We start from the raw sequence: 11,698 nt of genomic DNA on the forward strand, positions 1-11,698 counted from the left end.
GCCTTTTCATAATGGCTTAAAATTATATTCTATTGATGGACAATGATAGAGGTATTCTCGCCCAAGGCAACAGAGAAAATCAAATGGTATAACTTATCAACCAGATAATGAGGCCATTAACATTTGGAGCAATGGAAATGGTACAGGTAAAATATATTTTCATTTTGTTGCTTGAAATGATGGTTAAATTTTTATTATCCCATTTACATGATGGGAGATAGACAAAACTCTCCCTCTGATGTGCAAGGCCAGGCTTCTGAATGGTCCTTACAGCACAGAGGGCAGGATTCTCTTTTACAGAATAAATCCATCACTGCCAACTCACTCTGATTTTCTTTTTTGCAAGCTGTTTTTTGTTCAACTACTGAAGTATAACACACTTGCTATAAAAAATCAATATAAAAGAGTTGATTAAGGCTCAGTACCTATAGCTCAGAGCTAGGGTGCCGGCCACATACACCGAGGGTGGCGGGTTCAAACCCAGCCCAGGCCAGCTAAACAACAATGACAACTACAATGAAAAATAGCCGGGCGTTGTGGTGGGTGCCTGAAGTCCCAGCTACATGGGAGGCTGAGGCAAGACAATCGTTTAAGCCCAAAAGTTTAAAGTTGCTGTGACCTTGTGACATCATGGCACTCTACCAAGGGCGACATAGTGAGACTGTCTCAAAAAAAAAAAAAAAGAGTTGATTAAAATGTTCCAGAATTAGGGTGGTGCCCATAGCTCAGTGGGTAGGGCTGTTTAAAAATAGTTTCCACCCTCTCTCCAACCTAATCCTTAGAATAAGCAGTTTAAGCCTGGTGTATGTGCTCCCTTTACATAAACATATAAAGACACGTGCACACACTGAGCTCTCCTTCCCTTCTTCTTTTTTATTTTTTATTTATCTTTTGAGAGAGTCTTACTCTGCACCCAGGCTAGAGTGCTAGGGCATCAGTCTAGCTCATAGCAATCTCAAATTTCTGGGTTTAAGCAATCTTCCTGCCTCAGGCTCCCAAGTAGCTGGGACTATAGGTACCCACAACAATGCCCAGCTTATTTTTCTATTTTTAGTAGAGAGCAGGTCTAGCTCTTGGTCCAGGTGGTCTCAAACTCCTGAGCTAACGGGATCCTCCTGCCTTGGCTTCCCAGAGTGCTAAGATTACAGGTTGAGCCACCACACCCAGACCCTTGTTTTTATTAATAAATAAAAATACACTCATACTATACAAATATCTCTGCCCCACTTTTTCACTTAATGTTCTCATAAACCATTTTCTAGGTCAATGCATATAGACTTGACTCAATCTTCTTAATTATCTGTTTATATCCTATGGTAAAAACTCAACTATAATTGGCTTGGCACCTGAAGCTCAGCAGCTAGGGCACCAGCCACAATACACTGGAGCTGGCGGGTTCAAATCTAGCCCAGGCCTTCCGAACGACAATGACAACCAAAAATAGCCAGGCATTGTGTTGGGTCCCTGTAGTCCCAGCTACTTGGGAGGCTGAGGTAAGAGAATCGCTTAAGCCCAAGGGTTTGAGGTTGCTGTGAGGCCACAGCACTCGACCAAGGGTGACAAAGTGAACTCTATCTCAAAAAAAAAAAAAAAAAAAAAAAATCCAGCTAGGCACAGTGGCTCATGCCTGTAATCCTAGCACTCTGGGAAGCCAAGGTAGGTAGGTAGATTGCTTGAGCTCATGAGTTCAAGACCAGCCCAAGCAAAAAAAAAAAAAAGCAGACATTGGAGTGGGCACCTATAGTTCCAGCTACTTTGGAGGCCGAGGCAAGAGAAAAGTCTTGAGCCCAAGAGTTTGAAGTTGCTATGAGCTACTGGCACTCTACCTATGGTAATAGAGTGAGACTCTGTCTCAAAATAAATTAATTAATTAATTAAATTAAAAATCTGCCTTTACCAGATCTTTTAACAAACTGAAGTCATTAATTATGGCACTTAGTATTTTAGGATAAATTTATAAATTAACTGATTAATGAAGCTTTAAAAATTGTGTTACACTCTATTAGACAGTATAACACTGACCAACCTTAATTAGTATTTCTCCTCCTTAGAGTATCCTCATGAGCCTTTACTTATAGTACTAATTTCTCTTGCCCTAGAAAGTCCTGACTGCCCTTGCCCTAGAACTCCGGATTGTTTCAAGAACTTTATAATGTAGTTTGCACTCTATGGCTGCCACTGAGGTTAATTAATAAAATTCAGACACCTACTTGAATTTGAATAATCTTTCTGATAAACTACCATGAAACTGAATGGCACCAACATTCAAACCTGAATTATAATAAATGGGTATTGATGTCAGGATTTGAAAAAAACACACAAAAAGCCAGATCACTACCCAATATAGAACAGCAAGTAGATTCTTCGGTTTCATTAAGCAAATTAGCCATTCTCTCTCAACATCACCATGCTCTGCCACAAATGGAAAAAACCTGTGACACGGCATTATAGGTCAGGAAAGTGGTTAGATTTGACAGTGGCAACCAGCACATGTGGTCACGAGTTCTGGCTACAGACTGGAGGGGGAAGAGGCATAAGGCTGAACACTAGGGGTATGGAGAGATGAATGGGAAATAGGAAATTCCCAGAAAGAGATGGAAATAAAGAACTATTATCAAAACAAACAAGCTGGGCATAGTGGCTCATGCCTGTAATCCCAGCAATTTGGGATGCTGAAGTGGGAGGATGCTTGAGGCCAGAAGTTCAAGACCAGCTTGGGCAACAAAACGAGATCCCATCACCATAAAAACAAACAAACAACAAAAAAAAAAAACCTTTTTAACTAGCCGGGAGTGATGGCACACACTTGTTAGTCCCAGAAACTCAAGAGGCTGAGGCAGAAAGATCACTTGAGTCCAGGAGTTTGAAGTTGCAGGGAACTATGAGTCTACCACTGCACTCCTTAGGTGACACAGCAAGACTCTGTCAAAACAAACAAACAAACAAACAAACAAAAAAAAAAATCCACAAAAAATCATGGAAAACTCAAAGAAAATTTGAGACCTGGTGCAGTGGCTCATGCATAGTCCTAGCACTTTCAGAGGCCAAGGTGAGAGGATCGCTTGACAGAGCAAGACTGTCTTAATCAATATATATAGTCCCAGCTACTCAGGAGGCTGAGGTGGGAAGATGGTTTGCGCTTGGAAGCTACGATGAGCTATAATGACACCACTGTACTCTAGCTCAGGCAATAGAGCAAGACCCAGTTTCAAGAAAAAGGAAAAAGAGGAGGGATGCCCTCTACTTCTCCCCACTAAAAAGTATCTGTCCAGTATCAATACAGTATCAATCCTCTACAGGTGCGTCTAGCACCCTCTTGCCCAATCTAATGCTGCAATGTTGACTGACAAGAGTTGAGTATCTGACCCAGCAAGAAAGGTACAAATGAGAACAACACGCATGTGAAAGGGTACCAGCAAGAGTTCAGGGTTACAGTGAGCTATGATCATGCTACCACACTCTAGCCTGGGCGAGGGAGCAAGACCCTGTGTTAATAAAAGACATCGAGGAGGCGCCTGTGGCTCAGTGAGTAGGACACTGGCCTCATATACTGAGGGTGGCGGGTTCAAGCCCAGCCCCAGCCAAACCGCAACAAAAAATAGCCAGGCGTTGTGGCGGGCACCTGTGGTCCCAGCTACTTGGGAAGCTGAGGCAAAGAGAATCACCTAAGCCCAAGAGTTGGAGGTTGCTGTGAGCTGTGACGCCATGGTACTCTTCTGAGAGCGACAAAGTGAGACTCTGTCTCTAAAAATAAAAATATTTAAAAAAAAAGATATCAAATTCAGCCTGATGAAAAGTGATGGGGCTGTGTAGAGACTAGTAGACTCTAGTAGAGACTAGACTCTAGACTCTTCCAGTAGAATAAAAGTTCAGCACCAAGCACAGAAGTTCTATATAGATGATAAGAAAACTACTGATTTTAATTTAATACTAGTTATATTTCAAAATTTGAAGTTTTATTTTGTCATTAAAGGAAATAACTGGTAAAAAGATCTCTAAAACCATGCCGGGTTCAGTGGCTCATGCCTATAATCCTAACACTTTGGAAGGTTGAGGCAAGAGGATCATTTAAGCTTAGGAGTTCAAGATCAGCCTGAGCAAGAGTGAGACCCCGCCTCTTAAAAATAAGAGAGAAAGAAAGATCTCTAAAACCTTTATTAAGATATTGATTTTGGCCAGGCGCTGTGGCTCATACCTGTAATCCCAGCACTTGGAAGGCCAAGGTGGGTGGATTGCCTGAGCTCATAGTTTCAAGACCAGCCTGACCCAGAGCAAGACCCCATCTCTAAAAAACAGCCAGGTGTTGTGGCAGGTGCCTATAGTCCCAGCTATTTAGGAGGCTGAGGCAAGAGGATCACTTGAGCCCAAGAGTTTGGGGTTGCTATGAACTAAGATGCCATGGCACTCTACCAAAGGTGACCAAGTGAGACTCTGTCTCTAAAAAAAATAAAAAATACAAAAACATCTTGATTTTACACATAGCTCCCTAAAAAAAGCTAAAAGTGGACCAGGGATGGTGGTTCATATCTGTAATCCTAGGCCTTTGGGAAGCCTAGGTAGAAGGATTACTTGAGCCCAGAAGGTCGAGACCAGCCTGGATAACAGTGAGAACCCCATCTCTACAAAAAATAGAAAAATTAGCTGGGTGTGGTAGCATGTGCCTATAGTCCCAGCTACTTGGGAAGCTGAGGCAAGAAGACTGCTTGAGCCCAAGAGTTCAAGGTTGCCAAGAGGTATGATCATGCCACTGTACTTTGAGACAACAAAGGATGACCCTGTCTCAAAAAAAAAAAAAAAAAAAGCTATAAGTGGCATTTCAACCTGCTCTACTAAAACATGCACAGACATGCTGTGTAAGATCAAGTGGCCTTTCAACCTGCTCTAGTAAAACATGCACAAACATGCTGTGGGAGGTGCCTGCATAGCATTATTTGGTGTTCTCTTAACAATCTTAAATCTAAAGCTTTTTGGGTGGTGGGGGCAGAGTCTCACTTTATCACCCTAGGTAGAGTGCCATGGCGTCACAGCTCACAGCAATCTCCAACTCCTGGGCTTAGGCGACTCTTTTGCCTCAGACTCCCGAGTAGCTGGGACTACAGGCGAGCTTGCCACAACACCCGGCTATCTTTTGTGGCAGTTTGGCCAGGGCCAGGTTTGAACCCGCCTCCCTCAGTATATGGGGCCGGCATCCTATCCACGGAGCCACAGGCAGTTGCCGCCCAAATCTTGGGCTTTTTATGATTTTGCAATTTAAAAATCTTTCCATTACTTTCTATCTAACAATTTCTGGGAGATGGCCTACTTTAATAAGCTTCTTTACAAATTAATGCTGATATTCAGAAAGCTGGACACCTAATGAGAAACACATCAGTTTAAGCTTCCTCTCCATCCTCATTTCTTAAAAGTCTCCCTTCACTCACTCAGCTCTAGTCATGTTTATTTCCTTTCTATTCTGTTTACTAAAGTAAGTCTCTATTGAATATAGCCTATGTTCCTAGCATCTAGAAGAAAATAAATAAATGGTAGGCCAAGGCAGAAGGATTGCTTGAGCCCAGGAGTTTGAGACCAGCCTAAACAAGAATACGTTACATCTCTTAAAAAAAATAGAAAAATTAGCCAGGCATCATGGTGCATGCCTGTAGTCTCAGCTACTTGGGAAGCTGAGACAGTAAGATTGCTTGAGCCCAGGAATTGGAGGTTGCAGTGAGCTATGACGACATTGCACTCCAATGCACTGTAAGTGGGGGCAACAGAGTAAGACTGTCTCAAAAAACAAAAAGAAAAAAGAAAGAAAGAAAGGGGGTGGTGCCTGTGGCTCAAAGGATAGGGCACTGGCCCCATATACCGGAGGTGTTGGGTTCAAACCCAGCCCCAGACCCCAAAAAAAAAAAAAAAAATGAAAGAAAAGAAAGAAAAAAAATTAATTCAATAAATATATAGACATAACACATGGGTTAAAGCTCAGTAACCTATTTATAGTTGATTCTCTATCATAGGTTCAGCCACCATAAGAAAATTTTAGTTGAGAATATTCCAAGTAGACATACATATAATATATCTGAACATAATGGGCCTAATCAATAACTGAAGCCACACGCTGGTGTTCTGAGGGTCAGATCAGGTATATGGCTGTCCTTCCACAGCATGCCATAACAAGGTTAGTTTGAGTGCCACACAATTCAGGACAACTGCTAACTACTCTCAAAATTACAAAGATGTAAAGACTGGAATATGAGGACTTTTTTTAACAGCTTGAAATTAATAAACTTAAAATGTTATTAACAAGAAACAGGCATTAATCTTAGAGCAAAAAGCTTCAATTACCAAGAACCACTATTTCTACCAAAATTTAAGATGGAACATGATACTGTCACTTAAAATTATTATATCTCCTGTTCTCTCAAAAAGTATTATTCATAAGCATGATGTAATTAAGTAACTCACATTCTCAATGAACTGGGTATTCGACAGCATAAGGAAGTCATTGAAGACATTATGCAGGCGACAATCTGTGGCTTTAGTTTCCCGAATTAGTCCGTCCACTTGTTTCTTGATTTCATGAGTCCTAGAGATAGTCTGCTGTGAAAATTCCTGTAGAAACTGTAGTAGCTGTTTAAAAAATAAACATACAGTTATTATCAATATTATGTGCTTCTACTGTGTCAAGACAGTAAAAGAAACCGTTTACTTTCCCCTCTGCATGTGCTAGAATGCAAAAGGGATGCTGCTTTTGACAGTACCAAGGCCAAGTGAGATTAAAACCACTTAGAAATCTCGTCAAAAGAGTGGCAACCAGTCAACGCACACTTGATGTTTCCCAAGAAATTTTAAAGTCCTGTTTACAGGGATCACAGACAAAGGCTAAGGGGCCACTCTTATCCAAAACTCCTATTCATGTGGGACTTCGGAATTACAGTTTTGAGCTTTGGGGGGCCCTGTCTTGAAACTCGCACTCAAGGTTCTGCCCATACTGGCTGGCTCTATCTCACACCCTACTCAGTACAGGTCCCAACACCGCGCACACCCTCAGTGCAGCGGAAAAGGGATCTGCCCCTCGGAGGGAGGTGAGCGCACCGCTGGGAAACCCAAACAAGGAAGAGAGCCAGGTCCGAGCACTCAGTGGGTTGAGGCCCTCCGAACCGCCCCGATGACTAGGACTGCCACGGTGGAGTTGTCGAGGGCGGAGAGGGAAATCAGGGCTCCAGCGCTCCAGCCGCAGGCCGCGCCACCCCCGGCGGCCCGCCCTCCCCGCGCGTCCGGGGCCCGCCTCTCACGCCCGCGTCGGCCGCCAGCGACCAGCTCTGGCTGCTCTTGCGGATCTCCTCCACCGACCAGGGCCGCTGCCACACGGGCTCGGACGTCGGCGCCCGCTCCTGGTCCGGGATCGTCTGGTTCATCTGCAGCGGAAGGGACGAGAAGAGGGGCTGAGCCTGGGTGGGGCGGCGGCGGTAGCTGCCCAGCCCCGCCCTGCAGACCCCAGCTCGCGGCTCTCACCATCCCGGCCTCGCGGATTCGCGGGCTCCGAGGCCGCGACGCCCGCACCAGACGCGGACTGCAGAGCCCCGGCAGCCCAGCCCCAGCGCAGCTGCAGCCTAGCGCGCTTGGGCCTCACGTGATCTCTGGTCACGTGACCCGCCTCCCGCGTGATCAGACGTGCTGTGCGGCTCTGCGGGGAAGGAACTGCAGCCTATAGCTGGGGCAGTACTGTGGGGGTTTTTTGTTTGTTTGTTTTGTTTTGTTTTGTTTTGTTTTTTTGAGACATTGTTTCACCATGTCGCCCTCGGTAGTCCTGTGACATCACAGCTCACAGCAACCTCAAACTCTAAAGCGATTCTCTGCCTCAACCTCCCAAGTAGCTGGGATTACAGGCGCCCGCCACAACGCCGGCTATTTTTTGATTGTAGTTGTCATTGTTGTTTGGCAGGCCGGGACTGGGTTCGAACCCGCCATCCTGGGTGTATGTGGCTGGCGCCCTAGCTGCTGAGCTACAGGCACGGAGCCTGGGGCAGAACTTTGGAGGAGTCCGCCCCTGGTGGGTACTAGAGGGTTGGAAGGGACGGAGAGGTCATAGTTTCTGGGTGTGCCGTTGTGTCTATACAGCCCATTCCCTGAATACTTAGCCGGCCTAGACTAGGTTAGCAAATCTTCCTATCTTTCCTTGAGGAAAAATAATCCTCAATCAGACTCATTCAGCAAATAATACATAAATAATTTCTCGACAATAAAATCAAGCTTTACAATAAGACTAAATTCCTTGCATCCTGTCCCTTAAATTGCCCCCCTCCCCCACCGCATCACTCATTCACTCCTCATTGCATCTGGTTCCCTCAGAGGCAATCTCAATTAAGAGTTTGATATTTTACCTTTTAGGGCTTTTTCTAGGTGCTTCTGTACGACTGAGTATCAAAAATAGATATTGAGTATTGTTTTATGTGGTTTACATATGTAAAATAATTCTGTACCTTTCATTCTACGAATTTTGAAATAGTCACAATATGTCTATCTGTATTAACAAAAATGAATCTTTTTTTTTTTTTTTTGGCCGGGCCTGGGCTTGAACCCGCCACCTCCGGCATATGGGACCGGCGCCCTACACGTTGAGCCACAGGCGCCGCCCAACAAAAATGAATCTTAATTACTCTTTTTAACTACTGCGGAGTGTTCTGAGGTGAGAAATGCTGTGATTTGTTTAGTCATTCTCCCATTGATGGACGTCTAAATTATTGTCAGTATCTCCCTGCTACAAGCAATGCTGCTAGGGTAATCTGTACTATACTTCCTTGTACAAATACGAGATCTGACGGTTAAATTTGCGAACTCAATCTAGAAAATGTGCTCCTGTCTTAGTGCTAAATATCACAACGTTACCTTGAAAATACTCTCCATGGGCGGCGCCTGTGGCTCAGTGAGTAGGGCGCCGGCCCCACATGCTGAGGGTGACGGGTTCGGACCCAGCCCCGGCCAAACTGCAACAGAAAAATAGCTGGGCGTTGTGGCGGGCGCCTGTAGTCCCAGCTGCTCGGGAGGCTGAGGCAAGAGAATCGCGTAAGCCCAAGAGTTAGAGGTTGCTGTGAGCCGTGTGACGCCACGGCACTCCACCCGAGGGCGGTACAGTGAGACTCTGTCTCTAAAAAAAAAAAAGAAAATACTCTCCTTTGGGAAGGCATGCACCAATGCCAGCACCCAGTCCACCCTTCAGAGCAGTTTTGAAACTTCTGGAACGGCCATCAGCGCAGTCGTCATATTACTCTTGATGTCCTGAATGTCACTGAAATGTCTTCCTTTCAATATTTGCTTCATCTTGGAGTAAAGAAAAAAAGTCATTAGGGGCCAGACCAGGTGAGTAGGGAGGATGTTCCAATACACAGTTATTTGTTTATCCACTAAAATCTCCCTCACAGACAGTGCCACGTGAGCGCTTTGCTTTTGTTCATCAGTGACTCCTTCAGAACCATTTTTGCACACACCTCTCTCATACCAAGACTTTCAGTTAAGGTATTCCTAACTTGGCTGGGCGTGGTGTCTCACACCTATAATCCTAGCACTCTGGCAGGCCAAGGCAGGTGGATTGCCTGAGCTCATAGGTTTGAGACCAGTCTGAGCAAAAGAGAGACTCCCGTCTCTAAAAAATAATAATAATAATAATAATAATTTTTTAAAAATAGCTAGGCGTTGTGGCAGGTGCCTGTAATCCCAGCTACTTGGGAGGGTGAGGCAAGAGAATCGCTTAAGCCCAAGAGTTTGAGGTTGCTGTGAGCTGTGATGCCGACGCACTTTACCAGAGGCAACAAAGTAAGACTGTCTCAAAAAAAAAAAGGATATTCCTAACTGTTTCCTTCTCCATGTTAACTTGGTCTCCTTTTTTTCTCAAAGTCAGCCAATGATTTTTGAAGGACACTCTGATGAATTTTTGCAATGTGTGCGTCAGTTCTGCTCTTTACTTTAGTAAAGAGAAGACAGAAGCCCTATCTTCTCTTCATCAGTGATTCTTTCTCTCCCCTCAGGAAAATGTTTAATTCATTTCTATACTGCCATTTTCTTCATGGCATTATCCCCATAAACCTGGACTAACATGTCCCTGATTTCACTTCTACTCTGACCGAGTTTAACAAGAAATATATGAGCGTTTGTTCATTGCTCTAATTCGTGCTCCAATATTCTCCAACAACACACAAAAAATGCAACAAGAACACCACTCAGCGAGACACGACCACATGTCACCATGAACACAGCTTGAGACACTGATGTGCCAAGGTCATGAAACCTTTCCAAGCTGTTGGTACAGTGCTGCCAACGTAAACACATGGTGGCAATTTCAAGAACTTAATCGTCAGACATCGTACGCAAATGTTTCAGTTTTATTATTATTATTATTTATTTATTTTTTATTTTTTTGTAGAGACAGAGTTTCACTTTATTGCCCTCGGTAGAGTGCCGTGGCGTCACACAGCTCACAGCAACCTCCAACTCCTGGGCTTAGGCGATTCTCCTGCCTCAGCCTCCCTAGTAGCTGGGACTACAGGCGCCCACCACAACGCCTGGCTATTTTTTTGTTGCAGTTTGGCCGGGGCTGGGTTTGAACCCACCACCGTTTTAATAGCTATGTCAAATTACCCTACAAATTGACTGCACAAATTTACACTCCCCCAATTGGGACATGAGGGTACCTGTTAACACAACTTGTTGCTAACACTTGATACACTATTATCAAAATTAAAAAATACTGTAACAGGCTCTGTAACCAAAATTTGATAATTCTCAAGTATCTTAACTCCTTCATATTCTCAAGGAATTTTCAGTGTTCACATCAGGACTGAAATAGCGAGTGCTATCTCAGCGCCAGTGGCCTAGCAACTGCAGTCTTAAAGAAAGCTGACAAGGGCGGCGCCTGTGGCTCAGTGAGTAGGACGCCAGCCCCATATGCCGAGGGTGGCGGGTTCAAACCCAGCCCCGGCCAAACTGCAACAAAAAAATAGCCGGGCGTTGTGGCGGGCGCCTGTAGTCCCAGCTGCTCGGGAGGCTGAGGCAAGAGAATCGCGTAAGCCCAAGAGTTAGAGGTTGCTGTGAGCCGTGTGACCCCACGGCACTCTACCCGAGGGCGGTACAGTGAGACTCTGTCTCTACAGAAAAAAAAAAAAGAAAGCTGACAAGACACAGAGAGGGCTCAGTAAGAATTGCTGAGCAAAACTTTTTAACTTTCTGTCCACTGATGCAATTCTTTTTGAGTGTTTTTCCCAGAAACAGCAGAACCTCTTTGCAGCCCTGATATAACTTCAGCACTTTACCCAAGGACCACTGAGCCTGCAAACAAAGATAAAAGAATGAATGATATTAACTCCCAGCTCATCATTATACTAAAATTCCCACCTTGAGGAGGGATTTTTCCATCATTTTCTGTTCATGGGATGTAGGCACTAGCATGATTCCTCACTGCACTTACAGGCCCTGTGCTCCACCCCAAACACACAATGGGGTTCACTCCCTTCATGAATTACTCATTTTCACCTCCATAGAAATCCCTTGACCCTGTTACTTGGGGTGAATTTGAGGTAGTCTGTGCCTGCCCCTCTCAGTTGATGCATCTTCTGGAATAACTCCTTTCCTCCTTGACAATCCTCATTATCACAGTAATTGGCTTTCGGTGCAGCAAACAACATGAACTCTTCCTTGTGGGTTTGTTAACAATACTCACGGATCT

At 44.5% G+C, this 11,698-nt stretch overlaps 1 protein-coding gene across 3 annotated transcripts in view; it reads right to left on the reverse strand.

Moving 5' to 3' along the window:
- Positions 1-7,596, reverse strand: part of LOC128580509 (WASH complex subunit 2A-like) — a 63,337-nt gene extending 55,741 nt beyond the window's left edge. For 2 of the 3 annotated variants that reach the window (XM_053582425.1, XM_053582424.1), the window contains exons 1-3: positions 7,495-7,584; positions 7,275-7,397; positions 6,445-6,609 (exon numbers count right to left, since the gene is read on the reverse strand). In XM_053582425.1, the coding sequence (XP_053438400.1) occupies positions 6,445-6,609; positions 7,275-7,397; positions 7,495-7,497 (291 nt within the window). In that variant the 5' untranslated portion in view covers positions 7,498-7,584. Of the gene's footprint in view, positions 1-6,444; positions 6,610-7,274; positions 7,398-7,494 lie in introns of all 3 variants that reach the window. The other variant, XM_053582423.1, reaches the window with a different exon arrangement.
- Positions 7,597-11,698: the final 4,102 nt, after the last annotated feature.

Source organism: Nycticebus coucang, chromosome 3 (genome assembly GCF_027406575.1).
Source record: "Nycticebus coucang isolate mNycCou1 chromosome 3, mNycCou1.pri, whole genome shotgun sequence".
NCBI lineage: Eukaryota > Metazoa > Chordata > Mammalia > Primates > Lorisidae > Nycticebus > Nycticebus coucang.